This window comes from Musa acuminata, chromosome BXJ2-8 (assembly GCF_036884655.1).
Source record: "Musa acuminata AAA Group cultivar baxijiao chromosome BXJ2-8, Cavendish_Baxijiao_AAA, whole genome shotgun sequence".
Lineage (NCBI taxonomy): Eukaryota > Viridiplantae > Streptophyta > Magnoliopsida > Zingiberales > Musaceae > Musa > Musa acuminata.
Genome location: NC_088345.1, coordinates 53,654,005 through 53,679,984, shown reverse-complemented (window position 1 = coordinate 53,679,984; position 25,980 = coordinate 53,654,005). Strand labels below are relative to the sequence as shown.

Genomic DNA, 25,980 nt, shown 5'->3' with positions numbered 1-25,980 from the left:
AATTAATTTGTTTTTTTACATATTTTATCAATTACATAAATGCCACTTCGTAAGTAAAATAAAGGCACGTGAGTTTAGCAAACAGTTCGAGCGGGTTTGGTGGGGCGGTCGGACACCGGTAGGTGGCTCGGGCGCTAAGTTTAAAGCACAGGTGTCCGCGTAAAGCAGTGAAGCGACTCATCTCCAACCGCTGATGCCATGGATTTCGACGGCTGAGATCAAGTGGCACAGGTGGTCTCGTCCCCGGCCGATCGAACGGCCGAGGACTCGCACGTGACACCGGATCAAGCTGATCCAACGGTGCAGAGCAGCGGACGGAGGGCAACGAACAGCTTCGGCACGTGCGGGAAACAATAAGTCGTCAACCAGGTCGGTCAACTGTGGAGTCAAAATTACTCGTTCGACGTGGTGGGTGAAGTCAACATTGTCTCCACCAACCATGTAATCTCTCTCTCACACTAAACTTTAATGAGTGCATGTTCCGTAAAATCTCTGATTCGGCAAAGAAATGCATGAGACAATTAATCTCATACCATCTGCGGGCTTTGATTGTTAGTTACGGCTCATCAGATTTGACCAACAACGACACCAACCGCTAAGGTCAACTATAATTCACAAGATTTCAGTCTGACAAATATGGTATTAATGCATGAGATACAGCGAATCCCACATCTCCCGCAGACTACGATTAGTCGTATATACATTACAACTCATCAGGATTGGCTGACATCAACAGTCAAGACCTTGAGGAAGACAGGAGAAGAGAAAAGTCAACCATGGCCAAGATTTTAAGTCAAAAACCTCACAAGATCAACTATACATAGAATATCTGACCCACATTCAACAGGCTCTCATGAGGGACATTAAACATCACACTGTTCTCCCTGCAAATCCTCCTAAGGAAAGCATATATGTAATTCACAGCGACCCTCTTGACGATCCCGGAATCCCTCCGAGCCCTCACGATGGTGTTTCCAAGGATGTGCACCACCCCGGCTTCCTTGCACCGGTTCAAGAACTCCAGCTCCTCCCCTGGTCTCTGGCTCGTCTGCCCCGAACACCTCATCATCAGACTGCTCCCACATTGCGTAGATTGGGAGGGGATGATCGAGTCGAGTGACGAAGATGCACCAGACTCCAAAGTGGAGAAAAGTGTGTTGCCACTGCCGCCCTCCATAACCAACAAATCGATGGACTTCTTCATGGATTTCCTGGTCTGCTGCTCGCATGTGCTGTATTCATCTGAATCCGAGTATCCTTCCATCATACTCTCGAGTCGAACAAAGAGACAGAGACTGTCGAAGAGCAGCTTCTCAAAGTCATCATCCTTCATATGATGATCCTTGTATCCATATCTTGCGACACAGCGAAACATATGAAAATTCTTCGGTCCTATCCTTTTCACAAGGACCCGTTCCTCCATTGGCACGGTGTGTACAGGAAGGTACCTGACACAAACAAAGACGACGACGGAGTGGATAGCAGGTAAATTAGTTATGAAGTGAGAAAAGATGTGTGGGACACCGTTTGTCAGCTCGGTGTACACGAAGCCGATTCCAGGAACTCGGACTAAACCCAAGCTGGGACCTAGGCCCAGGATCCAGGCCATGGGCACCCTGCTGTGCGACTCAAACTCAAACCGCTTGACGGTGCCATAGTGCCATATGTACATGATGGCGAGGAATGCTGCAGCGATAACAAGAGGGACCCAACCACCTTGGCCTATCTTGAATAGCATAGCTGAGAAGTATGGGAGCTCCACCAACAAAGATAGGCCTGTGAAGATAAAGACTAGGATCCAGTGGCTTCTCCAAACCAACAGCATTATTGGGATCATGAGGAATGTTGTCACCAGCATCACTGTCACAACTGCAGTTCCTGTTCATAAACTAGAAAGTTCATCATGCTTGTCTGACAAAACAACCAAATATTAAATTGGGTACTTCGAAGTAATTAACAACACGACAAGGACCGTGAAACCAGTTGAAACTAGGATTTTCACAGTTGTAGTAGTTGAAGCTTGACATGATTCAAGTGTTACTTTTGCACAGATTAACATTGGGTCTTGAAAAAGATGCAATCCGTCATTTACGGAACTTTTTCCATATTAGTTGTTGTCTACAGCACCCCTGAGTTATTTGCTACTACTAGTTAGTAACTAGGATTTTCCGCTGCTAATGCAATTTTTGGTGGAGTCTTGTCAGCCCAAAAAAAGCCATGGAGCTGAATGTTACTTTGAGCATCATTTGCTGAATCATCGATCATCTAAATACTTATCCCTGAGTTCTGTGTTTTATAGATTCTATTTCCATTTCATGCATATTTAGTCTATATCTTACTAAAACATGAACCAATAATTGAGGTTCTACAGCATGGGTTCATGATGAACAAGGTTTAAATTTCTGCAACAGAGGTTCATGTTGTGCACATCTAAAGTGGAATGTGACATCATACAGTATGGCTGCCATGCCATCACAGGCGTGAGACCAAAAAAAAGATGGTAAGGGTAAGTCCTGAACTGATCGGATAGCAACCAAGCAAGAAGAAAAAAAGCATCTCCAGCTTCTCTCAAGATTATCTTATTATCATTCATTTTATTTCCATAGGAGGTTGGAATTGAATTCCTATCATCATCTCTCACTTTGTTGTTCCCACAACACCGGCTCTCAGTGCCAGTTCACAAAAGCCACAAAGAAGGATGAAAAGAGAATGATGAAAAGAGTACCAAAAAGACTTGGTTTAGCCCACTGGACCCATAATAATGGCTGATGCACAAAGAGAATGATGAAAAGAGTACCAAAAATGGGAAAGATGAGGAGTTTATGCTACCTGTTTCTCCCAGCGAGCCACACTACAAGATTGCAAGGGTGAAAATATTTACAGGATGAATCGCATAGGTAACTTTTATTTTACAGTTTAATGGCAGCTTTCCTATCAGCTGTCAATAGACTATCGAATCAACGGTTTTCTTAGGGTGAAAACTGTTTAGTTGCTCATGACTTCAACGTAGCATACATGAGTGATGGATGCAATCAAGGTTTTAAATACTAATTTGACTGGTACAACTGAGCAGTAGTACCTGTCCGACCAAGGACAAGTACCAGATTATATAGTTCGGTACTAATCGGAATTTCATCTTCTTATCCTCCATGATACCGAATGCTACAGGTCTATATACCGTCCATTATACAGTACTAATCCAAGTAAGGTGTCAAAATAGGTTCCGGGCCCAGATTTTAAACCTTGAACCTTATACATATGATAATGTGGTAAACATGTCTAAAAACTACCATTTCCAAAAATGTTTCCAGAATTTGCTCAACATCTAAGAAAGGATGGCTCATATTTGAAGATAACTAGATGCCTAGCAATGGAAATCATATTGATAAGATATAAAAATCTAGCTGGCTGCCAATACAAATCTGGAGCAAGCATGGAAAACATGCCATAGAATGAAGTCAGCTTAAGGTAGAATCACACAACAGAGGACGTTTGAGAACTTCACTGAGGTAATTAAGTTCTATGTATGTGCAAACACAATTGAGACAAGGTAGAGCAATTTATATTGCAGTTATGTGGAGAAACCTAATTGGTAGACTAGTAGTCCAGAAAAGCTTGTTTTATAGAAAGGAAATCCAAAATCTAGTCAAAAAAAGAAAGATATCCTAAATCTAGTCATAATCTGGTGACACCTTAAGTTTAGTCAAAAGTGCCTTCTTTGCAGCTGCCATCTCGCATTCCTTGGGCCTCTCACTTGTCTTTTTATATATTCAGCTCTGGTTGAAGGAAGTTCAAGTACTGATTATATATGGGATTACTACTCTAAAACTACAATGATACTAATAAGATTATGGCAATGCTAGTAAGGTAATCACTAAAGCATATAACTCGTAAGTATATTAACTGAATATCTTATGTAGTGGATGCTCTGTGAAATTACCACAAGCTTACCATATGCATTTCCAATTTGACTTTGATTTTTGAATCCAGCTGTAACAGCTATGCAGAGAACCATAAGCACCCAATTAATGTCTGGAATGTATATCTGCCCAAGGAAATTTTTTGATGTGTGCACAACTTTGACCCTGGGGAAACAACCAAGTGCAAGTGCTTGCTTAATAATTGAAAATGTCGCAGATATGGTTGCTTGACTAGCAATCACTGCTGCTGCTGTTGCAATGATAAACGTCGGCCAGTAAATACCATCTACAAGGATAGAAAACATCATCGACCGCCCACAAAGAAAGTACAGGACTCAAAGAAACTTATAAGCATCAGAAGGCACCTGGAATGGATCGATAAAAAGCATCAAAAGCTTGACCATTGTTACTAACAATATAAGCAGCTTGTCCAGTATATGCCAAAAGAAGACAAGGAAACACAACAAGAGTGAAAGCAATCTGCATTAAGAGAACATATAAGTACAAGTGGTAGTTGAGAATTGTTCATGATTAATCAGAGTATAATGCAATTTACCTGAATCGAGAGAACAGGGAAATAAGAAAGATCAGCAAATAGTGCTTCTGTCCCTAAAAACAATTCCATGACAGAGAAGTTATCTTCTGTATATTTGTTAAAGCAGAACCAGAATCGACTTCAACGATATTCTATGCAAAAGATATGACAAGATGGAAGATAGCTGCATCATATTCTAAAACTAACCAGTTATACTAAGCATAATTCCTCCAAGAGAGATCCAACTATTACGCTTTCCTCGTCTAAAATACCGAAAAATGAAAACTGGATTATAAGCCTTCAGGACCGAGTTATCATACTTCCATATGTTCAGGGCACCAATTGCACCAATTAATAGAAACCAGAGGACCACAACAGGAGCAAAAAGCCATCCAACTTTGTTCATACCATAGTGTTGAATGCTAAACAATCCAACCAATATGACAACCGCAACAATTGTAGACACATCTGAGACAAAGAAACATGAAAATAAAGAAGCAATTCATGTTGAATAATTCAAATAATTATTGCAAATAATTCAAAATATTATCTAAAAAGACATTGTCGGGATGCTATTTCACAACAATTGATTGTTCCTCGCCTAAGTTTCAGAAATCAAGGTGGCTTAGTATAAAAATAACATGAGTACAGATAAAGTCATCAAAAAAAGAAATAACTAAGTTCAGAGGAGTACTCTACCATTGGTAATTTTTGGATCCTCAACTTTTATACCACCTGATGCTGAAAGAACTGAAAAAACATAAACGTCCATGTTAGAACGCTAGATGCATCGGTAGATTAAGCACCCACAACCAAAATATTAATAAATGTCTTCAACTTATATTGTTATGCTAGACAAGCATATCTAAAATCTAAAAATATACAGAAAAACTAGCAAATATCAATCAAGAATTTGATTTCATGTTGTAATATCCAATGTCATCGCACAAGCATCTTCCATGAACATCTGATATATGCTACATCTTTGGTATAATCCATGAACAAGATGAGATCAAATATTCTTAGGATGAACATACTCCTGTTTGTGCATTTGACATTAATGCACTGATCCGGTTACAAAACATAATCAGCTTTTTTCTTCTTAGTGGTTTACCATTTCCAGAACTTTACCTGATAGACCTCATGAATCTTCTCATGAGACCCCTCTCTTTCAATCACTGGAACTGTCATTCCATGATTGACCTCCTGCAGACATTTTCCATAGAATTGGCAGATTTTGTTCTCGAGCATCTGAGGAAGGGATGTTAAAGACCGAAGCTTTCAGAGGGTCGTCACTGATAGAATATCTGTTAGAGAGGGGGGTACAGTGGGGGAAGGCCCTCGTCCAAGAAATATGTGTATGTACATATGTGGTTGAGCTAGTATTGTAACACGTGATCAATGTCCCAGTCCAGTTAGGGCAAAATGAGGACCTAGAGCATACTTAAATTCATTTTTTTTAAAAAGCAATACAATTTATTGGCCAATAGGTTTGAGACCTCAGTTGCACAATACACCTCTCTATCTCTCTCTCTCTCTAAAAAACAAAACTAGCTTTTGTTATTGATTGTCATTTAGAAAATATGAAGTATGTAAACATACTAACAATGTGCGTGTAGCACCTATAAGTCTCTTGTGCAGAAATTTTTCTAAAAGAAGAAAGACACAAACAAAGGAAATAGGAATTTGCATTGTTCCATAGTTCAAGATGTCATTTGTCGTGAGGTTTATATTGGTTTATTGAGCATGTACCTATTTAATCCATTTCTTAAGATAGAAAAACAAAGTCAACAAATGACAGTTCCTCCCTTAGAAAATGATATGAGAGCTGTAAACTGTAAGGGAAAAGTGGAATAAATTTTTGATTTTAAGATGAAGTTTGTGATAGGTTGCAGTTTTGAGGAGGAAACAATTGGTAATTATGAATCCTCAGTAACTCCTGAAGCCAAATATATACTTGTAGCATACATCAAAAGCTTGCAACAAGAGACTGAAGATAGTACCTTCAGTATAGATTGGAAATAGTAGTGCTCAAAACAAGAATGAGCTTCATAATTAGTGCAAAGAGTTCAGGTAATCCAGACAAAGGGGAAAAATATTGATCATGAAGAGTTGACAATTACGAAGAGTTAACAAAAGAACTTGCCTGATATAGCAGGAGTAAGAATTCCATCTCCAATTGCCATACATGTACCAATGAGAACAAGAAATAGAATAGCATTCTTTTTATATGCATGTGCTTCCAACCATTTCTTAACCTTTGCAGCAAGTGAACCTTCATCATAAGTGTGACGACTGTATGTTGTTAGCTGTTCATCGGTTCTGTGTTGATTAGGAAGGGTAATTATTTTCGCATGGCGACAGAGTAGTGAATAAAGAGCAAAAGTACCACCTGCACATTATAAAGCAGAATTATTATTTTTTACCTAAGCATGAACAAAGAGATAAGTAAAGAAGCCTACCAAAGAAAGTTACCAATGTATCAGTAACAATATTAATTTTCAATTTCTGGAATATATTTTAGCTTCACACAGAGGTTAATCAGCAGTTCAAAGACATCAGCTTTGTTGAAGGAGCACCCACCCATGGCTATGCACTAAATTCACAGTTATGTTGACTTCTAGAAGAATATCTAGCTAAACCATCACCTTTGACAAAATATTTGACAAAATATTTGCGTACGGAACCTTAATATTGCATTTATTTCAATCTGCCTTGATAATTGTATGACATGAAAATGCAGGCAAAAACAAGGTTGGGTCAAATATTTAAGTTTGCCTACAATAAAATTCAAAAATTAAACTTTAGATTTCATATTTTAGATTTTTCCTAGATTTTGGCAGCAAAGGACATTGTATGGGTTCAAACAAAGAGTGTTGGTTAAAGAAACAACAATATTTGTTTCTCGTACATTAGGTTGGGCAAAAGGAGGTGATATATTAGCACAGCAAACTCATATTTCACATGGTTTTCCTGACTTTTTACTACTTTAATATTTACAAGGACGTGATAAAAATTATAATAATGCATGATCAGATCCAACCTAAGAACCCTCTAAAAGTTATGATATGACCCTGAATTTGAATGTATGATCTAAAAGAAATATCTAACCATCTAACAAGCAAACTAAAAAGTTTGGTGGAGAAAATTTTTTTTATATGCTGCCAGATCTTTTGGAAACAAATACTGTGAAATTAGAAAGGAAACAAAGGAATGAATTTACTCCATTCTTGATACATCGATGTCTTGTTTTCATATAATCCTCATTTAGAGTACAACTAGACCAGATCAAAACATACTAATTTGATTCAGCTTGACTTCAAAAAGTGCTTGCCTCTAGTTTAAGAAAACTGAAAAGCATGACCTTAGTTTCAACTCTACTTTCTATTGTTACAAATCAAACCAAACACAGAACATGCTTATGTACAAAGAATAATAATTTTTCTACCCGATATGAAATTGATGCCTTTATTTTCAGCCTCTTAAAATGAAACAGGGAAAGATGATGCTTTTTGTTGGACATCTTTTTCTTTAGAAAAGCATTAAGGTACCTCAGCAGCATACCATTGTTATAATTTAGTTAGAATTTGGTTTCAAGGTCCATTTTCTGTATATATAAAGCCCAAAATTTTTTATAAGGGCTTCAAATTAACAATATAAAAGACAAAATCTAGATTCAAAAGGGTATATCAGACTAATTGTAGCAATTATAATTTACAAGTCAAACAGAGAGTGATGGCTTACCTTGACCATTGTCATTTGCTCTCAACACAACAAAAACATATTTAAGGAGTGGGATGAGCGTGAGTGAGTATATGATTAAAGAAAGTGCACCGACAACATCCTCCGAGTCTTCAACCCTAGAAGGAAATGTATTGTGGAATACATACAATGGTGATGTCCCTAAATCTCCAAATACCACACCAAGGCTTTGAAATGCGAGCCGTAAAACCAAAATGGCTGAGAACTTCTGGAGACAGAAAAGGAAGCTCATCAACGTGCATAAATAATTGAAGATATCAAGTAACAGATATATATATATACACACACACTTGAAAGTCAGGAGACCATATTTTGGTTACCAAAAAATTCAGCGTCATAATAAAAACTAGAGAAAGACCTGCAAATTGAACCACAAACGCCACGGTCAAAAGTTATTTTCTCCTGGCATGTTATTCGTGTCCGCGACCAAAGTTTTAGTTCTCTAGATCACTATTTTTAAGAAATTACAAAAGTTATGTCTATTCCTAGTTATATCAAGAAATTATCAGAGAGATAGCTTCGCGGTCTTCCTATGGTCACATAAACTGGTAACCGCAGACCAGAGACAAGTAAATAACCCTGAAGTGGCTAACTTATGAGCGGCATGCGACACCATTTTTCATCAGGTAGGAGTTAGGTCACCATCAAAGGTATTATACTCGGGCAAAAATGAACTGTGAGATTTTTTATTCACAGACCATAAGATCTTGTTACAAATGAAAACAATGAGTGACGGAATTCGAAAGAAAGAGAATGGGCGGTCTTCTAAACTGGTAAAGGAAGAGAATGATCTTTATATAAGATATGAAAGAATTGAACAGTGCGATCATGCGTACCTTTTCTTGGTACATGTTCCTAAGCCTGCCAGCTTCTTCATCCATCGGCTGGTCAAGATTGTGATCCAAATCCCACATGCTCCCTTTACTTTCCACATTCACCGGCACGGACGCCATGAGACCCGACGCTCGACCTCACGACCAACCGACATACAGGGATCAGGAACCCTCCATCCCGCTACAAAAGGACAGCTTTTCCTCGACGAGCAGGAAAACCATGAAAAGTCGCTTAATTCAGATCAAGATTTCAAATTTAGAGAAGAAACCTAAGAACCCAGACTACTCCAGATAACAGCACCAAAGAAAACGATCGAACACTCTGCGGGAACGAATCCCGATCTCCGAAGCCACGGCTTTAGGTTCAAGAACAGCGAGGAAGCCCGAGCGGGAGAGGGGGCGAAGGTACCGTTTTGATCGGCTCGGGGTGTTCAGCAGAGGGGAGGAGACTGAGATTTGGAGGGAGGGAAGAAAAAGGTATGGAGGTTGAGAAATGGTGGGATCGGAGAGGGGAAAGACCGACCGGGGTTTTGTACTGCCGCTGCCATCACAGTGGCTTTGGGAAAGAGAGATTTGAGTGCATTAAATTGAAAGGGTGCACCAAAATAACATTTATAATCTTATATATATATATATATATATATACACACACACATAGGAATAATTATATTTTTTATAAATATAAATCACCGAGATTAAGTTATGATTATAATTATAGTTACAATAATAATTATTTTTAAGACCGATTTGGGACTTTGTGACGGAGAATTCTAATTTGACAAGTCCAAGTCAACATTAGTCTAATGGAAAAGTAACCTTCTTTAAATATTTCGAGTATAATTAATTAGAGATGTTTTTTGACGATAATGTTAACCTTTAGTATACGTTTAGTTAGTACGACCGGAGATGTCGCTACGAGGGAGGTAGAAAAGACAGGTGTAGATATTTGATTGGTGTAGCATATTTTTACTTATCACTAATATACACTTTTCTTTTTGCGTTTAAATTTTGTTACCTGAATAATATCTTTCGCACCGATAAGATTTAGTTATATATTTATGGTCATAGTTAATTCTAAACAAGATATTTATTCAATCTACCAAGATATTTATTCGATCAACCATGACACATGATATGACTTGTTTTGGTACCATCCCCGTGACAACAGTTTGTAGCCACGAGAACGCTAATGTGAAGCCTCGGGGTGACACGAGGGATGACATGGTGCACTATGTTAACGTGACATTTCGGACTCAGATAGGATGACCACCTATTCTCACGCTGCCTAAGGTCGTACAAGATGACGTTGCAGAGTATAGGGTCGCCCAAGAAAGCTCGAAATGGTACTGCACAGCTCAGATCCGAACAAATCGACAAGCACCCACACGGAGGGTATGAGCCGCTTCAAAAAACTCGGGACGACGTCGATCTATGCAAGTCAGACGTTGCTCCCATAATGGGTACAAGCCGATCGCCCGAGGAGTCAGGGGCTATTAATAGTCCATCTACGATCAACCTTCATTCACCAGCATAAAAAGACGATCTCTTGACCAATGACGAGAGCGGATAGAAAAAGACACATGAACTTCCTCCAATTCCACTCAATACTGACTTAAGCTTCAAAAAGGTCGAGTCGGGCAATTTTCCTCTCGAACTCGGCTTTTGTACAGGCACTCGACGAAAGAGGTGCAACAACCTAACCAAAGGAGGAAGACTACACACTCCGAAGACAAAGCTCGGACCCGACCTAACATTGACCACCTTCGTTCGATCGACCACGTGGCGACTCTAGGGATTGGACTAAGCCATGATGATTCATCAACCATGACATAAGGTTCCCCAACATTTTTTGCGTTAGAAAGAGAGCTCGATGTCGCAATAATGCCCAAAGCCAACCAACCCGGGTGAATGTCCCGGAGAGGAGACGCTCGCTACTCACCTGACCTTCGGGTTCGGAGGGCAGCTCCCCTTTCCTCCAAACCTAGAAGGGAACGTCTCGGCCCTTACCCCAAGTTGCTATTGACGATTGTTCAATGACCTCAGACTCTCATCTCCCGAGACCACCATCGGATAACCTACCATCTCAGTTGAGGCGTTCCTCAGCCACACTCACCAAGTCCAAGTGCTAGCAGAGATGATGCAGACTATCATCCCTCTCGTCCCCCAGCTTACCCAACATACAACATTGCCCCAATCATTATCACCATAGGACCACTCACCTCGTCACCATACCTAAATAACATTATTTCTTTGCAACCTATCTAACACAAGATAATATTAGCATATGATATTACTTTAGGGTATGTGGGTGAAGGGATCAGATTCCTCGTTTGTTGGTGATATACCTAATCAAAGTCTGAATCGAAAAAAAAATAATAACATTTCTATTCACATCATTAAGATTAAAAAGAATGTTGAGTACTATCCTGATGAGACCTCCAATTGGTAGTATTGATAGGAACCTTTAAAAGCCACTAAAGTTTGATGGTGGACCATTCTTTGTTCTTTTCTGTTTACTAAAGTTGGTGGTGGGTGATAAATCCCTATCAAACTTTGATAGCCTAAGTCTCGAATCATGTAATATAACCAAAGTGGATAGATTAGGTCTTGTCATCCTAATCTTCAGCAAACTTATCACCTTGCTTTGCTATACAAAGTTTATTCTTAGAGCATAGAGTGAGTTGTCAGGACTCATGGCACCTATGAGAGAATATATATATATATATATATATATATATATATATATATATATATATATATATATATATATATATAATATTCTTGGAACTCCTTGTGATGCACTACCTAACTACACCACAAAACTTTCCTATGAGTTCTTTCTCGAAGCACTTTTCACCAATGTAATTGGATTGTGCATGGATGGTATGATGAATTTGATCTCCAGGGAAGTATCTACCATATTTAAATTACAAGAATTTGGGTCCATGAGAGTGATGAGGTTAACAAGGCATAATAAGATTGGATTTCATCATGTTAAAGCATGATCCTGAGAATATATGCCATCAAAATGCCTTCTTGTGGCCATGAGAGTGATAGGAGAACAAAAAAGTAACAGTGACTTCTCATGAGAAGAGCAGAAACAATAGCCAGCTTGGCTGCTTCCATCAGAGTTGGACCCAAATCCAACTCCTTAGCTGCCATCTCTCTCTCTCTGATTGTAGTAGGTCCTCTGCAGGCAGGGCTTGAACTACCCTCTTGGATCATAGTGGATTGATTCTATGCTTCCAGGACAAGGGAGCAATGTGCTGGTAGTATACATGTACACTGCACCTCCTGACAGCTGTTCATCTGATACCTCAGACAGGACATCCATCCAACTGACAAGAGTGAGGGTGAAGAGAACACTTGCTAGCAAGGTTTTGGAACTTACTACCGATTAAGCCATCTTGTGATATGAATGTAATGATTTTTTCCAGCTCCAAGTACTTGTTTTGATTTGTGGTTTCTGCTTTGAGCGATACAGAGGAGTCCCAGTTGCTCGGAACCGATGCTGTGCCATCAAGCTGTTTGCTTTTCTGTGGCAGACAAGAGGATGTGTTTATGCTTCAGTCTGTGTCCTTGTGGTGTCCATGGCCCTCACCTATATTGGAAGGATGCAGATGAAGCTATGTTGTGGGATACTGCCAAGCTTTGAAGGAAACTGGGGATGTCCTCCCACAGTTTTGCTGAAACAGACATTGTGATTAGAGGTAACACATCCTGTTGCTTAAATGGTAAACTTCAATCTCAAAGATTATTCTACAGATCATACAACAGCAGCAGTCAAGGCCATGTCAATCAAAATCTTATATATTGACTTCATCTGGTCTTCATTCTAACATTAATTAACAAGCATATTATAGCTATTGTTGCTGATAGCTAGCTAGTTGATCATGGTAAAGCATAAGGTATCATTGATGAGGCTGAACATATTCGAGTATATCCACTCGGCTACATGGATTTGACAAAGTTCGATGCAACTGCTTTAAGAGGGTTAGCAAATCGGATTTAGCAAGATAGACAGAAACAAAAAGTATTTCATGGTCGAAGCAGGTGGGATGAACAATCCTGTCCTAGGACCAGAATTCAAGCATCAAGGATTTAATCTGCATATATTTTTGGCAGGTCACAAGTTGCCATCCACAAGCTCTGTTGACGAAAGAGAAAGATGTTAAATCAATCTGTTCGTGATTCATTATCAGTGTCAGCTGTTTGCCATCCAAGTCAACTTGATATAGGACTCAGAACTGGGTTGAACTTCACATCAGTGTTGCTAACTTCTTTTGGGGTTCTCACTATATATATGTATATAGTCAGAAAAGACTAAAATCTTTTCATTTTTTCTGACCTAAACTTTAATCTCAGGAAACTCAGCATGATGTCTCAATCAACCACTGTTTAATGTGTCATCACCTTCACTCCAATAAAACTAAAATTCATCTGCAAAACATGTCTTTAACACTGCATTCCAGATATTTATGTGGCCTACTACCTTGTATACCTAGGTGTGCAGAATTTATTTGGCTGGAAAGGATCCAAAGTTCTTCAAAATAGAGCCTAGACTTCATTGGATACAGACCGAATAAGGAGTTTCAAGATAAGTGGAAAACAATATGAAATATTTGTTAGAAATCTTGAAACTTTAGATTCCTACTTCTTCATGCCAAGCTGTATTGTGATTGTGATTGTGTATAATTCTAACAATTCCTAATTATCTAGCTTTTTCAGCATGATTAAGGAGAAGAGCATATTATATGCTCCAGATAATGCATGTCACATGATGAATTCTACACTGATAGTCTCAAAGATAACCCAATAATTCACTCACAATTTGCAATGTTCAGTGGATAGAGTTTTTCTCATGTTGTCATACAATTTAATCCAAAATGCTCATGTTCATGTCCCTAGGTCTAATTGGTAATTTGTGGCTTGTGAAACAAAAAGAACATTTTTGTTAAGCAAAGTAAAGGTGGAAGAAACCACTTTAATTGTTCTGAAAAGTATAAATCAGAAACCCAAAAGCCACTACTCACTGCAGAGACAAAAAAAAAAAAAAGTTGATATGTTCTTTGTTATCTGCTCCAGCTTTCTCAGATTGTTGTCCTTTTTACAATGACAACAAAGAAACAGTTGATATGTTCTTTATTATCTGCTCCAGCTTTCTCAGATTGTTGTCTTTTTTACAAGATGTGTCTTGGTGTTAGCTTTGTTAACCTAATGGCAATGGACAGGCAGCCATGGATGGCAGAAGCAGGAAAAATGCTGATGCTGAACCACTTTGAGCATCTCCACTGATGAACAAGCAGATCTCAGCCCATATACAAGCATTTCACCTCCAGCCAACGCAGGTCACAGTGCCAATGTTGTTTAATCCAAAGGATGTCGTGTTCTTTACCTTCAATGTCTTGCAACCTTACAGTTCATGCAGTGATCATGTCCATGCTCATGACCTTCATGTTCACTGTCATCATCATGCATTACTCCTATTTCTTTTCCCATTGACATGGGATGGACTCCAAAGCACAGTTAAAGAACAAGGAAGTTTCACTGATGATTGAACAACTTTATTTACAACTAGCCATCAGTCTGGCATCATTCAGTTTGATGCCAAATATGTATTCTAACAGAGATTGGATTGGCAAGGTAGAAACTTGCAGAAGAATCTAAAATGCTAATTCATGGACATACAGATGATCTATGCTACTGCCTACATTGTCCCTTGTGCTTCCAAACAGATATGTTCCATGATTTCCCTTGTATCTGATATGGAAGATGACAAAAGAAGACAACATATCAGTATGGTTTCAAACAAAATTCAAGCAGAAGCTTACCAGTGAGAGATTACACCAAAGCAGATTAAATGAGAAGATACTTGGATTGAACACACTCATTGCTGACCCCTTGCTAAAATGGAACAAACTTCATGAAATCTATATTCTGACTGACACAACCCTTGAGATTTTTAAGCATTCATACTGATTCAAGAATGTGAAGGAGTTTGATAGCAAGCCTTTTTCTACTATGGAATTTTCATATATACAGATATCTAAACTGAGCACAATGTATAAAGACTGTTCATTTCTTATTCAGTACATGATTGTGTGTCTCTGTGAAAGGATGATTCAATGAATGCTCTGTGGATTTGGTTTAGAAGAATGTGATGCCAAACCATGCATGCATCTGGGTGTTCATATCCACTCAGATGCAATAGGTGATATGCTCTTAGACATACATGTTCTTGGACATTGATTGGGGAGGCAAGTGGGCTTTCTCTGCTACTTCAATACATGCAATTCTAAGTAACCTAATGTAATCCCCATTCCAGTCCAATTGAAGCATAAAATTGAGTTATTGGTGAGATCATACCAATTATCATCAACTTTCTGGAACTTGGCTCTATAAGATAATGTTGGAGTTGGAAGGGGTAACTATAGTTAATTCAATCTTCAGTTGTTTGAATCTAATGAGTGTAGCTGATCCTGTAACATAAAATTAGATAAAGAAGTTTCTACACTTGGTTGGTGGCAAACTGTTCAGGATTCACAACTGAACAGATCCTCCTGCCAAAAAATGTTTGTATGCATCAAATAAAAACAATGCACTGTTTCTTCCTCACTTCAAATCTCTGGACAGATATTGCACAAAATATCAAGCAGAAACATACTCTTAAAATTCTCTACTCACAATAAGAAAAATATGAATCACCTTGAAAATTCTAGATTTTGCATACTTGTTTAGTTTCTATCTTACAAGAAAAAAGAAGAAGAAGAAAGCTGTCAGATTTACACAAGTTTGAGCAACCAAATCTTTTTTCAGAGGGTAAAAAAAATGGAGAGTGACAATTATGTGCAGAAATGAAGAGCAAACAAATACTTCCATTTCTACATAAAATGTTTGTTTTCTCAGAATGTAAAGTGTAGCAAACAAAAAATAATAGGTATACTATTTGCTAAATGGTGTAGATATGAGGACCATCATCATCACCATCTTCCAATTCTTCTGGCTCTTAAATGTGTTTCACTTCATCTGCATATATTTGGGTCATCAAGCCCGACCAGCCACAGAAACTTTGTCTGCCTCATATGAGTCTTTATCCAGTCTCTCTCATGATATGAATCAATACAATTGGTTTTAATGCAATGGTGACCTCTGCCACCTAGTTTTTGTGGAGCAGAAGCATCCAAATATATGCAAGTATCGTATCAAGGACTACTGGGAAGGTGCAGGTGCTCTTCTCTTAGCAACACAAATTTGGTTAGTCTTCAATTAATTGCCAGCATATTTATAATCATTGCTGAAAACCAAAATAGCCCTTTCAAAGTCTTCTTCCACAATGAATTCTGCCATGGTTCGTCATAGTAGATTCAGCTTGCACGCCCAACCCACAGGTTTTAGACTGCGCAACCATTCGTGAGAGAAGAGAGAGAGAGAGGGGTAAAGGCCATCTTTTTATTTCTTTGCAGTACGAATTGTTCATGCCCAAAAAGATTTCAGCTTTGAGGCCCATACCGAGAGAGACAAGAGAGAGAGAGAGAGAGGGGAAAAAGAACATCTTTTTATTTCCTTGCGAAAACCGTGTACTGGTCGTGCCCCAGAAGACTTCATCTTGGAGGCCCAAACCCTTCCTTGCGAGTCTCTTGCGAGTCTGGAGGAGGAGGCTGTTTCGTTTTGTTCTTTTCCTCTAGCCTTCTGTCCACCTAAACCACTTATATTTCCCTCAGAAAAGGGAAGGAAAAAACCCATTCTTTCCTCTGTGGCGTCTCTCTGTATCTGTGTGTCTCTCTGTGTGCAAGCGATCTCAGGTGGGTTGTATCTGCGAGTTAGTAGCACTTCTCTTCGATCATGGTGAGACGCCATGGGTGGCAGCTCCCTGCTCATACCTTTCAGGTGCCTCCTCGTTCCAAACGCTCCCTGCTTTGCATTTTTGGGTTCGCTTGGCCCTCCAGATTCTCTGGAATATGGCTCGAGAAGGGCTGCAGTCTTCCAAAAACCCTTCTTGGTGCCCTTTTCTTTTGAGTTCTTGGATAAAGGAGGGTTGATCTCATTTCTAGGTTTCTTTTGTTATTCTTGAGCATTCTCGCACGCGCTCCAAGTTGGCGTCTTGGCTGTTGTTTTGTTCTTTTCCCGAGCATATGGATCTGGAAGCTTGTGCTGCGTGTTTCCGCTAAATTCTGTAGTAAATCTGCATACACATCCATTCCCGAGCTTTACTCTGTCTTCAGGTTAAATTGGGCCCTGTCAATGCTAAGATAGTATAGTCTTGCTTAAGCTGACAGTTGTCTAATTATCTGGTTGACATTCTTTCCTTTTGTGTCTTCTTCTGTCTGCGCCGCCTCCTATTTTGTCTTGCTTTTCTTCTTGTGGAAATCCTAATTTCTGTTTGTATATATATTTTTTCATTGTTCTTCCGATGCAACCGGATCAATGGGCTGTGCTATGACATCGAAGAGGCTCGTGCTTTAATATTCAATAATAGGTTGACAAACTTCTGATGGGGTTGACCCTGTGAAATCTTCCAGTTGATTATTTAATTATGTTGTATTTTCATTGATGTTGTCGTTTAGTTCTGCAGAAATCAATCTTGGACCTTTCTGCATTTGACATTTTTCAAACAGTTTGAGTTCAGAATCAATGTTGGCTCTAATTTCTACGAATGTGTATGACCTTAATCCTCACTGATTAATATGCATTTTGATGAATGTGCTTATTATTTGTTTTTTTTCTTAACATATACCAAGATAAGTTGATGTCAAGATTGATCATTACTCGTAAGACTTATACTTGTTGTTTTTGATGATGGATGTGTCCCTCGACCAGAACCCTGGATGTGTCCCTTTGAAGCTGATAGAATTCAGCCCCCACCTCAGCTGAGTGCTTGAAGATATTCCTAAGAGTCCTTTGTCCCATCTCCTGATGTTGTCCTGAATAACTCTGGGGAGGTAGGAGAATGCAGTTTGAACAGTGATGCCGAGGTGTCTGTGAGCATGACACAATCTCCCAGAATTTAGCATGCTCCTATCAATTTTCTCAAAATTGGAAGGGACAGATTTAGGCCTCCCCAACCCAATCACTTTTCACTTAGATGCTTGCTTGTTAGAATTTTGCTCCTGTGTTGCATGCTTACTCCACATCTGGTGGACCCATGTTTTCATATCTTGCTGTCTAATGAAACAGCAGAAGAGATGAGTCACTAGATATTCTAACCAGCATTATGTTTTAACTGTGGTTATTTATCTGTGCTATTCGGCTTTGGAAGTTGTAAGCGATATCCAAATTCCAAACATTTTTGTTTGCAAGTTATGAAAATTGGATTAATGCTACTTGAAATGGCTATTACCAAATACTGGCTTCACTTCTGCTGCCCAACAAGGAAACAGGACATTAATTTGTCTAGTTGATTGTCAGACTATAAAATGCAATCATTGATCTCTATAGCTCCTCTTGATCTGTAAGTCGTACCTTCATGTTGTCAAACCTCGTTGATAGAGTCATGGTTAAAGAGACATGGCTTTCCTTTGCTTAGAATAGGACAATCTAGTGCACAAACCTCGTTGAGATGTATAATTCAGGTTTTTGATGCTTGTGGAGTCTTTATTTCGCCTCTTGCATTTTATTTACTTCTTATGCGCCTGATTGATTTTCATCAATTTAGTCCAACTAAAAGTAGCTTAAATGATTTTGTTATGATGCATTAACTTGCAATTTAATTTGTAATTACTTTTTCACACTAGTAATGATTCTCTTATATCCTCTTTCGTAGGTTGTTGCCATAACAGTGTTCTTCCTTTTGGTTGTCGCATTCTATGCCTTCTTTGCACCTTTCCTTGGTAAACACATTTTTGAATATGCATCAGTTGCTGTTTACACTCCTGTGGTAAGTAATCTCTTCTTATCCCATGATAATATTATTGCAAATGTGGATTCTGATTCTAGTAATGTGGACTCATTGTTCCTTATCATTATAATTCAGGCAATTGCGGTTTTTATACTTTATGTACGCTGTACCCGCATAAACCCTGCTGATCCTGGAATTATGTCAAAGTTTGACAATGAATTCAAACATCAACGGAACAAAAAACCTGGAATGCCCAACGGAACCTTACCTTCTAACCATGAAAACAATGCAAGTGGAGCACATTCTTCCCCAACATCCGCATGTAGGAGCTCCCTAGATGGTTCTAATAGAAAAGTTTCAGCCATTGAAGATGCAACTATAAATATGTCAACTCGTCCACAAAGACAAAGTTCAGCTTGCTGCAGCATTGGAGGATTTATGTGTGCATTGTTTGTTAAAGAAGATTGCCGCAAACTTGAAGACACTGAGGAACAAGCTGGTGGCGAAGATGCTTTATTTTGTACATTGTGCAATTCTGAGGTATAGTTTCTTGATAATAAAATGTAGAACATTGCTACTCAAATTATCCAGTTCTTTCTTTCCTGCATCAGTTTTGGAGATAAGTATGATCGGAAACTACATACTTAAGCATTTTTCTCAAATAAAGAAGAGTGCCTGACATTTGTGATTTCAGAGCATAAAGATTGTTTTGAATATTAAATTAGATTGTTTTGAATATTAAATTAGACTTTATCCTGCATGAAATTGATATTATGTTATTGATTCTTTCATAAAATTTCTCCTACCATGCCAGCTTAAAATCTCCTCCGCAAAAATTCCTTGTCTGCATTAGGAACGCACACCTTGTGTATGCTTATAGTCAAGTAGTAGGGGAAGCTAAAAAGGAGGAAAATCGGACATGCTGCTGATTTCTTCTTTACAAATTCTGGATGCAAGATTGTTGTGAGGGTGAGTGGTGCTTGATAAGGTACGGCTCAGTTGGATAAGTCTAGGATTGACATTTCAGGTACTGGGGTCATGCTGGTCTATGGCTGGACCAGTATGAGTCTGTTGTGTGGCGGTATACCAACACACGGTATGTCGGCACAAACCATAGTATCAACTATCAAGAAGGGGTGGAAGAAACAGTTGATCACAAGTTTGTATATAAATGTACCATGTTCGAACATTTAAAGATGAAAATGTAAACATTTTTAAGAATAAGATGAAAAGAGAGACGACTTGGAACTTAGATGAGGATAATATTATTTGGACTATGATGGCCAATAGGATTAGGAGCTTAATAAAGAAGATTCTTGGTGAAACTAAAGGTAGAGATGTAACCCTGAGAGAGAATTGGTGGTGGTGCGAGGAAGTTCAAAAAATAATTTTTACTAAAAGATCATGCTTTAAGATTGATAAAATTATATAAATGAGAAAAAAATTAAAAGATATATAGAATATAATAAAGAGGTTAAAAAAGCGATTTGTTTTGCAAGATATAAAGCTTATGATAATTTTTATAATAAATTACAACTAAAGATGACGAAAAAGATATATGTCAAATTGCTAAAGTTAAGGAAAGAAAGTGTAAGGATTTAGGTAATATTAGATGCATTAAAGGTAAGGATTAAAAAATACTTGTAAATGATAATGAGATTAAGGAAAGATGAAAAAAATATTTTTATAAATTATTTAATAAATATTCCACACAAGACTTAGATTTAACGATAAATAATAGTGGTAGATTTAATACTCAGATTTATTTATAAAATTAGGGCTAATTAAGTAAAAGATGTATTAAAGAAGATGAAAATATTTAAGAGTGTGGGGTCTGATGGTTTCCCTATTGAGGTCTAGAAAAGTCTAGGAGACAAGGAAATAGGTTAGTTAACTAGGTTATTTAACAAAATCATGAGATTTGGAAGGATGTCTAATGAACGGAGAAAGAGTTTTTTAGTATCAATTTATAAAAATAAGGGTGAGATACAAAATTATTCAAATTTAGAGAAATTAAAATCATGAGTCATATTATGAAACTTTGGGGAGAGTTATCGAAAGTAAGATATAGCTTGAAATAAATATCACCAAAAATCAATTTAATTTTATGCTTGGAAGATCAACCATAGAAGTTATTTATTTATTAAGACAATTAATGAAAAAGTATATGAAGAAAGAGAAAGATTTACATATGATTTTTATTGACTTAGAGAAAGCCTATAATAGATTCCTAGAGATTTATAATGGTGGGTTTTAGAAAAAAAGATATATTCACTAATTATATTGATATTATTAAAGATATGTATGATAATGTAGCTATTAATGTTAGAACTATAGGGAGTGTGTCTAGTGAGTTTCTTATTAGGATAGGATTATACCAATGATCCATATTAAATCCCTACCTTTTCACATTGATAATGAATGAACTTAGTAGTTACTTACATGATAAACCTCTCTTGTGTATGTTATTTGTTGATGATATTATCTTAGTTGATGAGAGCATAAGTGGAATTAATCATAAACTTGAGCTATAAAGGCAACCCTTAGAAACTACTGATTTTAGATTAGGTAGGACTAAAACTTAATATATAAAATATGATTTCAGTGATTCTAGAAATAAACCAGAGAATATAACTAAATTGGATGGACAAGAAGTCTCTTTAAGTAAAAGTTTTAGGTACCTTGGATCAATTATTCAACAAGATGGAGAGATCAATGAAGATATTATTTATAGAGGAAAAACAAGATCGTTAAAATGGTGAGGAGCGTTAGGAATCTTTTGTGATCATCAGATACCTTTGAGATTAAAAGAAAAATTTTATAAGATAATTATAAGACCAACAAATGTTTTATGGATCTGAGTGTTGGACAGTTAATAAAAAATATATACAAAAAGTTTGTGTTGTCAAGATGAGAACGTTGAGATGGATGTGTGGAGTTATTAGGAAAGATAAAAAAAAATTACTTTTATTCGTGAACAATTAAGTATCATTTCGATAAAGGATAAGATAAGAGAAAATTGTTTAATATAGTGTAGTCAGAGAATGTGAAATAATTAATGTTAGTAGTATGAGGAGAGGTAAAGAAAGACCTAAAAAGACTTTAATAGAAACTATAAATAAAGATTTAAGTAATATAAACTTAACTAAACATATGGTTTTTTACAGATTTCAATGGTAGCAAAAGATCCGTGTAGCTGACTCTAAATAGTTGGAACTTCTGGCTTTGTTGTTGTTGTTGTTGTATGTTTGAACATGGCAATAGCTTCGTAAGGTTCAAAATATTGTAGCTTAGATCACTCAAAACTTTTTACAGAGGTTCTCATTAGCTAATACTACATTGGTTGGATACAAATTTGATCTTGGGAGGTGTTATGTTTGGTCTTTATGAAATGAATGTGTAGGTTAGGGCATGAACATGATTTTTCTTTTCCCATTTTCTGTTGGGTAGGAGGTTGCATGTACGTACTTAAGTGTCGAGTGAAAATGAACAAATATTTGTTTTTCTTAATTTTTTTTATTCATTTGGAACTTCAATTGACAACATAAGGTCCCAACTATCTGCAGTCAGTCACATGGTTTATCTATACTTCTGTAGCATTGGCTCCTGTTTTTCATCCATTGTTATAAGCTTTTAATCTGAATATCTGGTTTGTCCATTGACTGGGTAATGTTGCAGAACTGTTTCTTATTTCTGCTTAAAGATACATGATCATTTAAATTTGGGTCTCGTTTTAACATCATCATTTGGTGAACTCTTTTACCCCGCAGGTGCGCAAATACAGTAAGCATTGTAGAAGTTGTGATAAATGTGTGGATGGATTTGATCATCATTGTCGGGTACCTTGTCTTGAAATATTTTCCTTCATGTTCTTTGTTGTATACCAAATGTTCTTTGACATGTGGATTTCATTTATTTACAGTGGCTTAATAATTGTGTGGGAAGAAAAAATTATGTCAGCTTTATAGCTCTTATGGCCACGAGTCTTGTTTGGGTATGTATCACATGTTGGCACTTTGATTTTGTAATATTTGTTCTGTGAATAAATATGCAGGAAGTTTAGGCAATTCCAACACTTCTTATCTCTTAATTTTGTTGTTGTCATTTACCAGCTTGCAATCGAGTGTGGAGTTGGTATTGCTGTTCTTATACTTTGCTTCGTTGATAAAAAGAACATGGAGAACAACATTGAGGAAAAGCTTGGAAATGGTTTTTCTCGAGTTCCATTCGCAAGTGTTGTGGTAAGTTTAGTATATCAAAGTCATTGTTCCACAAACAATATTTTTTCTTCAAATCTTGCGGGAATTTTTTTCTCAAAAAGGCCCCAGTTTTTTCATTTAAAAAAGAAAAACTGAAAGCAGACAAGACCCCCTTCCTTCCCTCTCATATGCCCTGTGTTATGAACCTCCATAACCTTAAGCAGGAACATGTTCCGATTCAAACTTATACTTCATAATCTTTTTAGACAATCCTCTTGTTCACTACCTTGTTTCCTTTCTTGATACAGCATCTATAATTCCATTGTGTGTTGAGGTTCTTGATATGCATTTTTTATGTTGGCCGAGTCTTGGAGAATTTAGGTGGGTCTCTGATAATTTTCTCTTTTTTGCAAAGAGCTAGAAAACATATATCACGTTCCTGGTTCTACTATTTGCCCATAGTAATTTGTTGGGCATTGCCATCCTGTCAGAAATGAAGTGTCCAATTTGGCATGAAAGTTCCTGCCTTCTCTTTGTATTGTCACTTTGCAAATGTATTATGGGCAATGCATTTTATAACATTGATTGAATTTGGAATTTCATTAGCGAGATTTTAGTACTTACATAATGTTATTATTTTTCTGCTTTGGAAGCATTTCTTTCGGGGGCAGTTCTATTTCTACAAGCAAAAACATTCAGGTTGAAACCAGTAAAAACAAAACATCTCTGGTCATGGAAACTTTTGCTAACTTTGGTTTTCTAGGCTATTTGTACCGCAGTGTCAATAGTGGCATGCATACCTTTGGGAGAATTGTTCTTTTTCCACATGATACTGATAAAAAAGGTTTGTCCTCAAACAAACAGCCATTCAGATTCTCCATTTAGCAAGTGCTTTATCCTTCCTCCCTTTAACAGGGAATCACAACCTATGAGTATGTTGTGGCTATGAGAGCAATGAGTGAGGCACCTCCAGCATCAGCCGATGAAGAAGTGCCTAACCTTCTTTACTCCCCAACTAATTCTGCAACAACAGGCTTGAGTGTTGGAAGTTCTATCAGTATTCAGTACAAAGGCGTATGGTGCACTCCTCCAAGGGTCTTTGTCGATCACCAGGTAAGCTTCATTCAATTTTCATACTACTGCTATAATTAATAATACTTGTAGTAAGCCAAACAATGTAACTCAAATAAGGCTTCTTATAAGATGATATCAGTAGAGCTTTATCAAGGTTACTTCTCCATTATACTTGGTTGCCTGTGCATGCTTAAATTTAATAAACCCAAAAGCAGACCAGAATTTGCCTCGGCGTCATTAATCTAAAATGTTCTTGCTCAGTACACGCATCATTATATTTCTATAACAGGATGAGATAATTCCACACTTGGAACCTGGGATGGTACCATCAACTATAGATCCAGATGCAACTGGGTATGCGGAAAGAGCAAATAAGTCCAAAAAGGCTGTTAAGATCAGTGCATGGAAGCTTGCCAAATTGGACTCTAATGAGGCGATAAAAGCGGCGGCCAAAGCCAGGGCATCCTCTTCAGTCCTTCGGCCCATAGATGCTCATCGTGTTCCTGATGTTGATTTAAGTTCCAGCGGAAATGCAAGTGGTAGGAGCAGTCTAAGCATGGATTATAGTGCTACCAGAGAATCAAGAGGGGAACTGAAATTATCTCCTCTAAGAAGTTCTTATGTGCAAAGTCTCACTAGCAAGGATGACTATGAGACCCGAACTCAGAGTGCAAGCAGCATGAGCAGTCCAGTTCACATTCATGAATCTGTTGCCCTCAACTCACTTCCTTTGCCGCATCCTCTTCCTGATCGACCTCCACCATTTGCTGCGAGAGGTCAGCCTCAAACTAGCCAACATACCAACACAATGTTCCAAACTGCCACTGCAATTGTTAGGGAGAATAAAAAAGTTTCTGTTGTCTGGGATCAAGAAGCCGGCCGCTATGTCTCGGTACCAGGAACTAATCGAATTGACAATACTATGGATGTCCCAGCTAGGACTTCTCGGGTTCCCTTGGTTAATTCTTCTGCAGAAGCTTGTGCTTTTGAAAGAAGGGCTTCTCAACCAAAGGCTTCTTCGTCCGTGGTGCCTCCTATACTGGCACAAGAGAGATTAACATACAGTGGGCAGTCAATATTCTTTGGTGGTCCTCTTCTTAATGCTCCAGCTAAAGACACTAAGCAAAGCGACAGCAGCACCAGAATGTGGCCGGAAACTGAGAGGGCATCAAATACGAATCGTGGTGGAAGAGAGAGGGGACAAGCAGTCGACTCGTTCCCTGTGTTTGCTCCTGGAGCTTTCCAGAAGAATCTTCCAACCAAGTGATTCCTCCTCTTCTCTTTCCCTTTGGGTTCGCCATCCCGGAAACATCCGAGTTGGTACTTGAGATCTGCATTCCAGTATCTTGAGGTGATGCTGAGCAATGACTTGCTTTCGCAAAGCTTACCTCTGCATTAATAGAGGCAAAGCAAACATAAGAATGATTCCCATTATGTCCAAGTTCTCCCACATTGCTACCTTGTGTTGGAGCTTCTTATTTTATCAGAGAATCTCTGTAGATAAGTCACCAGATGTAATTTTCTCCAAGAACTATGTTGTTCTGATGTATGTTTTGTCTTTGACAATGTTCAGTAGCTGTTCTTTCTTTTTCCTGACACAATTGGCTTAGAAGAACTGCAACATCAGTTTTTAATGTTTGGAAATAGAAACTCTCTTTTCCATATCTTTGCAAGTCATTAAGACTTTGGAATTCTGGGCAAGCTTTAGCACTTTCAAGAGAAATATTGGGTTTATAGATTCTGTTAGTCATGGATAACTGTTGATATAACACACAAGACCTGTGTATTGTTTTGTTGCTCAATTGACTTACCAGAGTTTACC

The 25,980-nt window shown here is 37.9% G+C and overlaps 2 protein-coding genes and 1 long non-coding RNA gene across 7 annotated transcripts; 2 read left to right on the top strand and 1 right to left on the bottom strand.

Moving 5' to 3' along the window:
• Positions 1–606: 606 nt before the first annotated feature.
• LOC135620302 (probable potassium transporter 11) lies at positions 607–9,622 on the bottom strand. 2 transcript variants are annotated; one of them, XM_065123164.1, is made up of 9 exons: positions 9,054–9,622; positions 8,200–8,422; positions 6,602–6,847; positions 5,155–5,205; positions 4,663–4,923; positions 4,477–4,529; positions 4,286–4,400; positions 3,952–4,206; positions 607–1,878 (listed from the first exon to the last, which is right to left on the bottom strand). In XM_065123164.1, the coding sequence occupies exons 1-9, from the start codon at positions 9,168–9,170 to the stop codon at positions 815–817; spliced, it is 2,385 nt and encodes a 794-aa protein (XP_064979236.1). In that variant the 5' UTR covers positions 9,171–9,622; the 3' UTR covers positions 607–814. The 2 variants fall into 2 exon arrangements, with proteins under 2 accessions (XP_064979236.1, XP_064979235.1); XM_065123163.1 differs by having other exon boundaries at positions 8,200–8,425; positions 9,054–9,621.
• A 2,499-nt stretch (positions 9,623–12,121) lies between these two features.
• Positions 12,122–15,055, top strand: LOC103995604 (uncharacterized). Its single transcript, XR_672526.3, has 3 exons — positions 12,122–12,427; positions 12,535–12,760; positions 14,282–15,055. It is a non-coding gene; the product is annotated as an uncharacterized LOC103995604 (long non-coding RNA).
• A 1,168-nt stretch (positions 15,056–16,223) lies between these two features.
• Positions 16,224–25,822, top strand: LOC135585825 (probable protein S-acyltransferase 19). 4 transcript variants are annotated; one of them, XM_065123166.1, is made up of 10 exons: positions 16,509–16,937; positions 17,623–17,707; positions 18,811–18,924; positions 19,021–19,425; positions 22,656–22,724; positions 22,808–22,879; positions 22,998–23,126; positions 23,848–23,928; positions 24,000–24,197; positions 24,448–25,822. In XM_065123166.1, exons 1-10 carry the CDS (start codon positions 16,906–16,908, stop codon positions 25,423–25,425), a joined length of 2,163 nt encoding a protein of 720 aa, XP_064979238.1. In that variant the 5' UTR covers positions 16,509–16,905; the 3' UTR covers positions 25,426–25,822. The 4 variants fall into 4 exon arrangements, with proteins under 4 accessions (XP_018685966.2, XP_064979240.1, XP_064979239.1 ...); XM_018830421.2 differs by lacking the exons at positions 16,509–16,937; positions 17,623–17,707 and adding an exon at positions 16,224–16,304; XM_065123168.1 differs by lacking the exons at positions 16,509–16,937; positions 17,623–17,707 and adding an exon at positions 16,357–16,484.
• Positions 25,823–25,980: the final 158 nt, after the last annotated feature.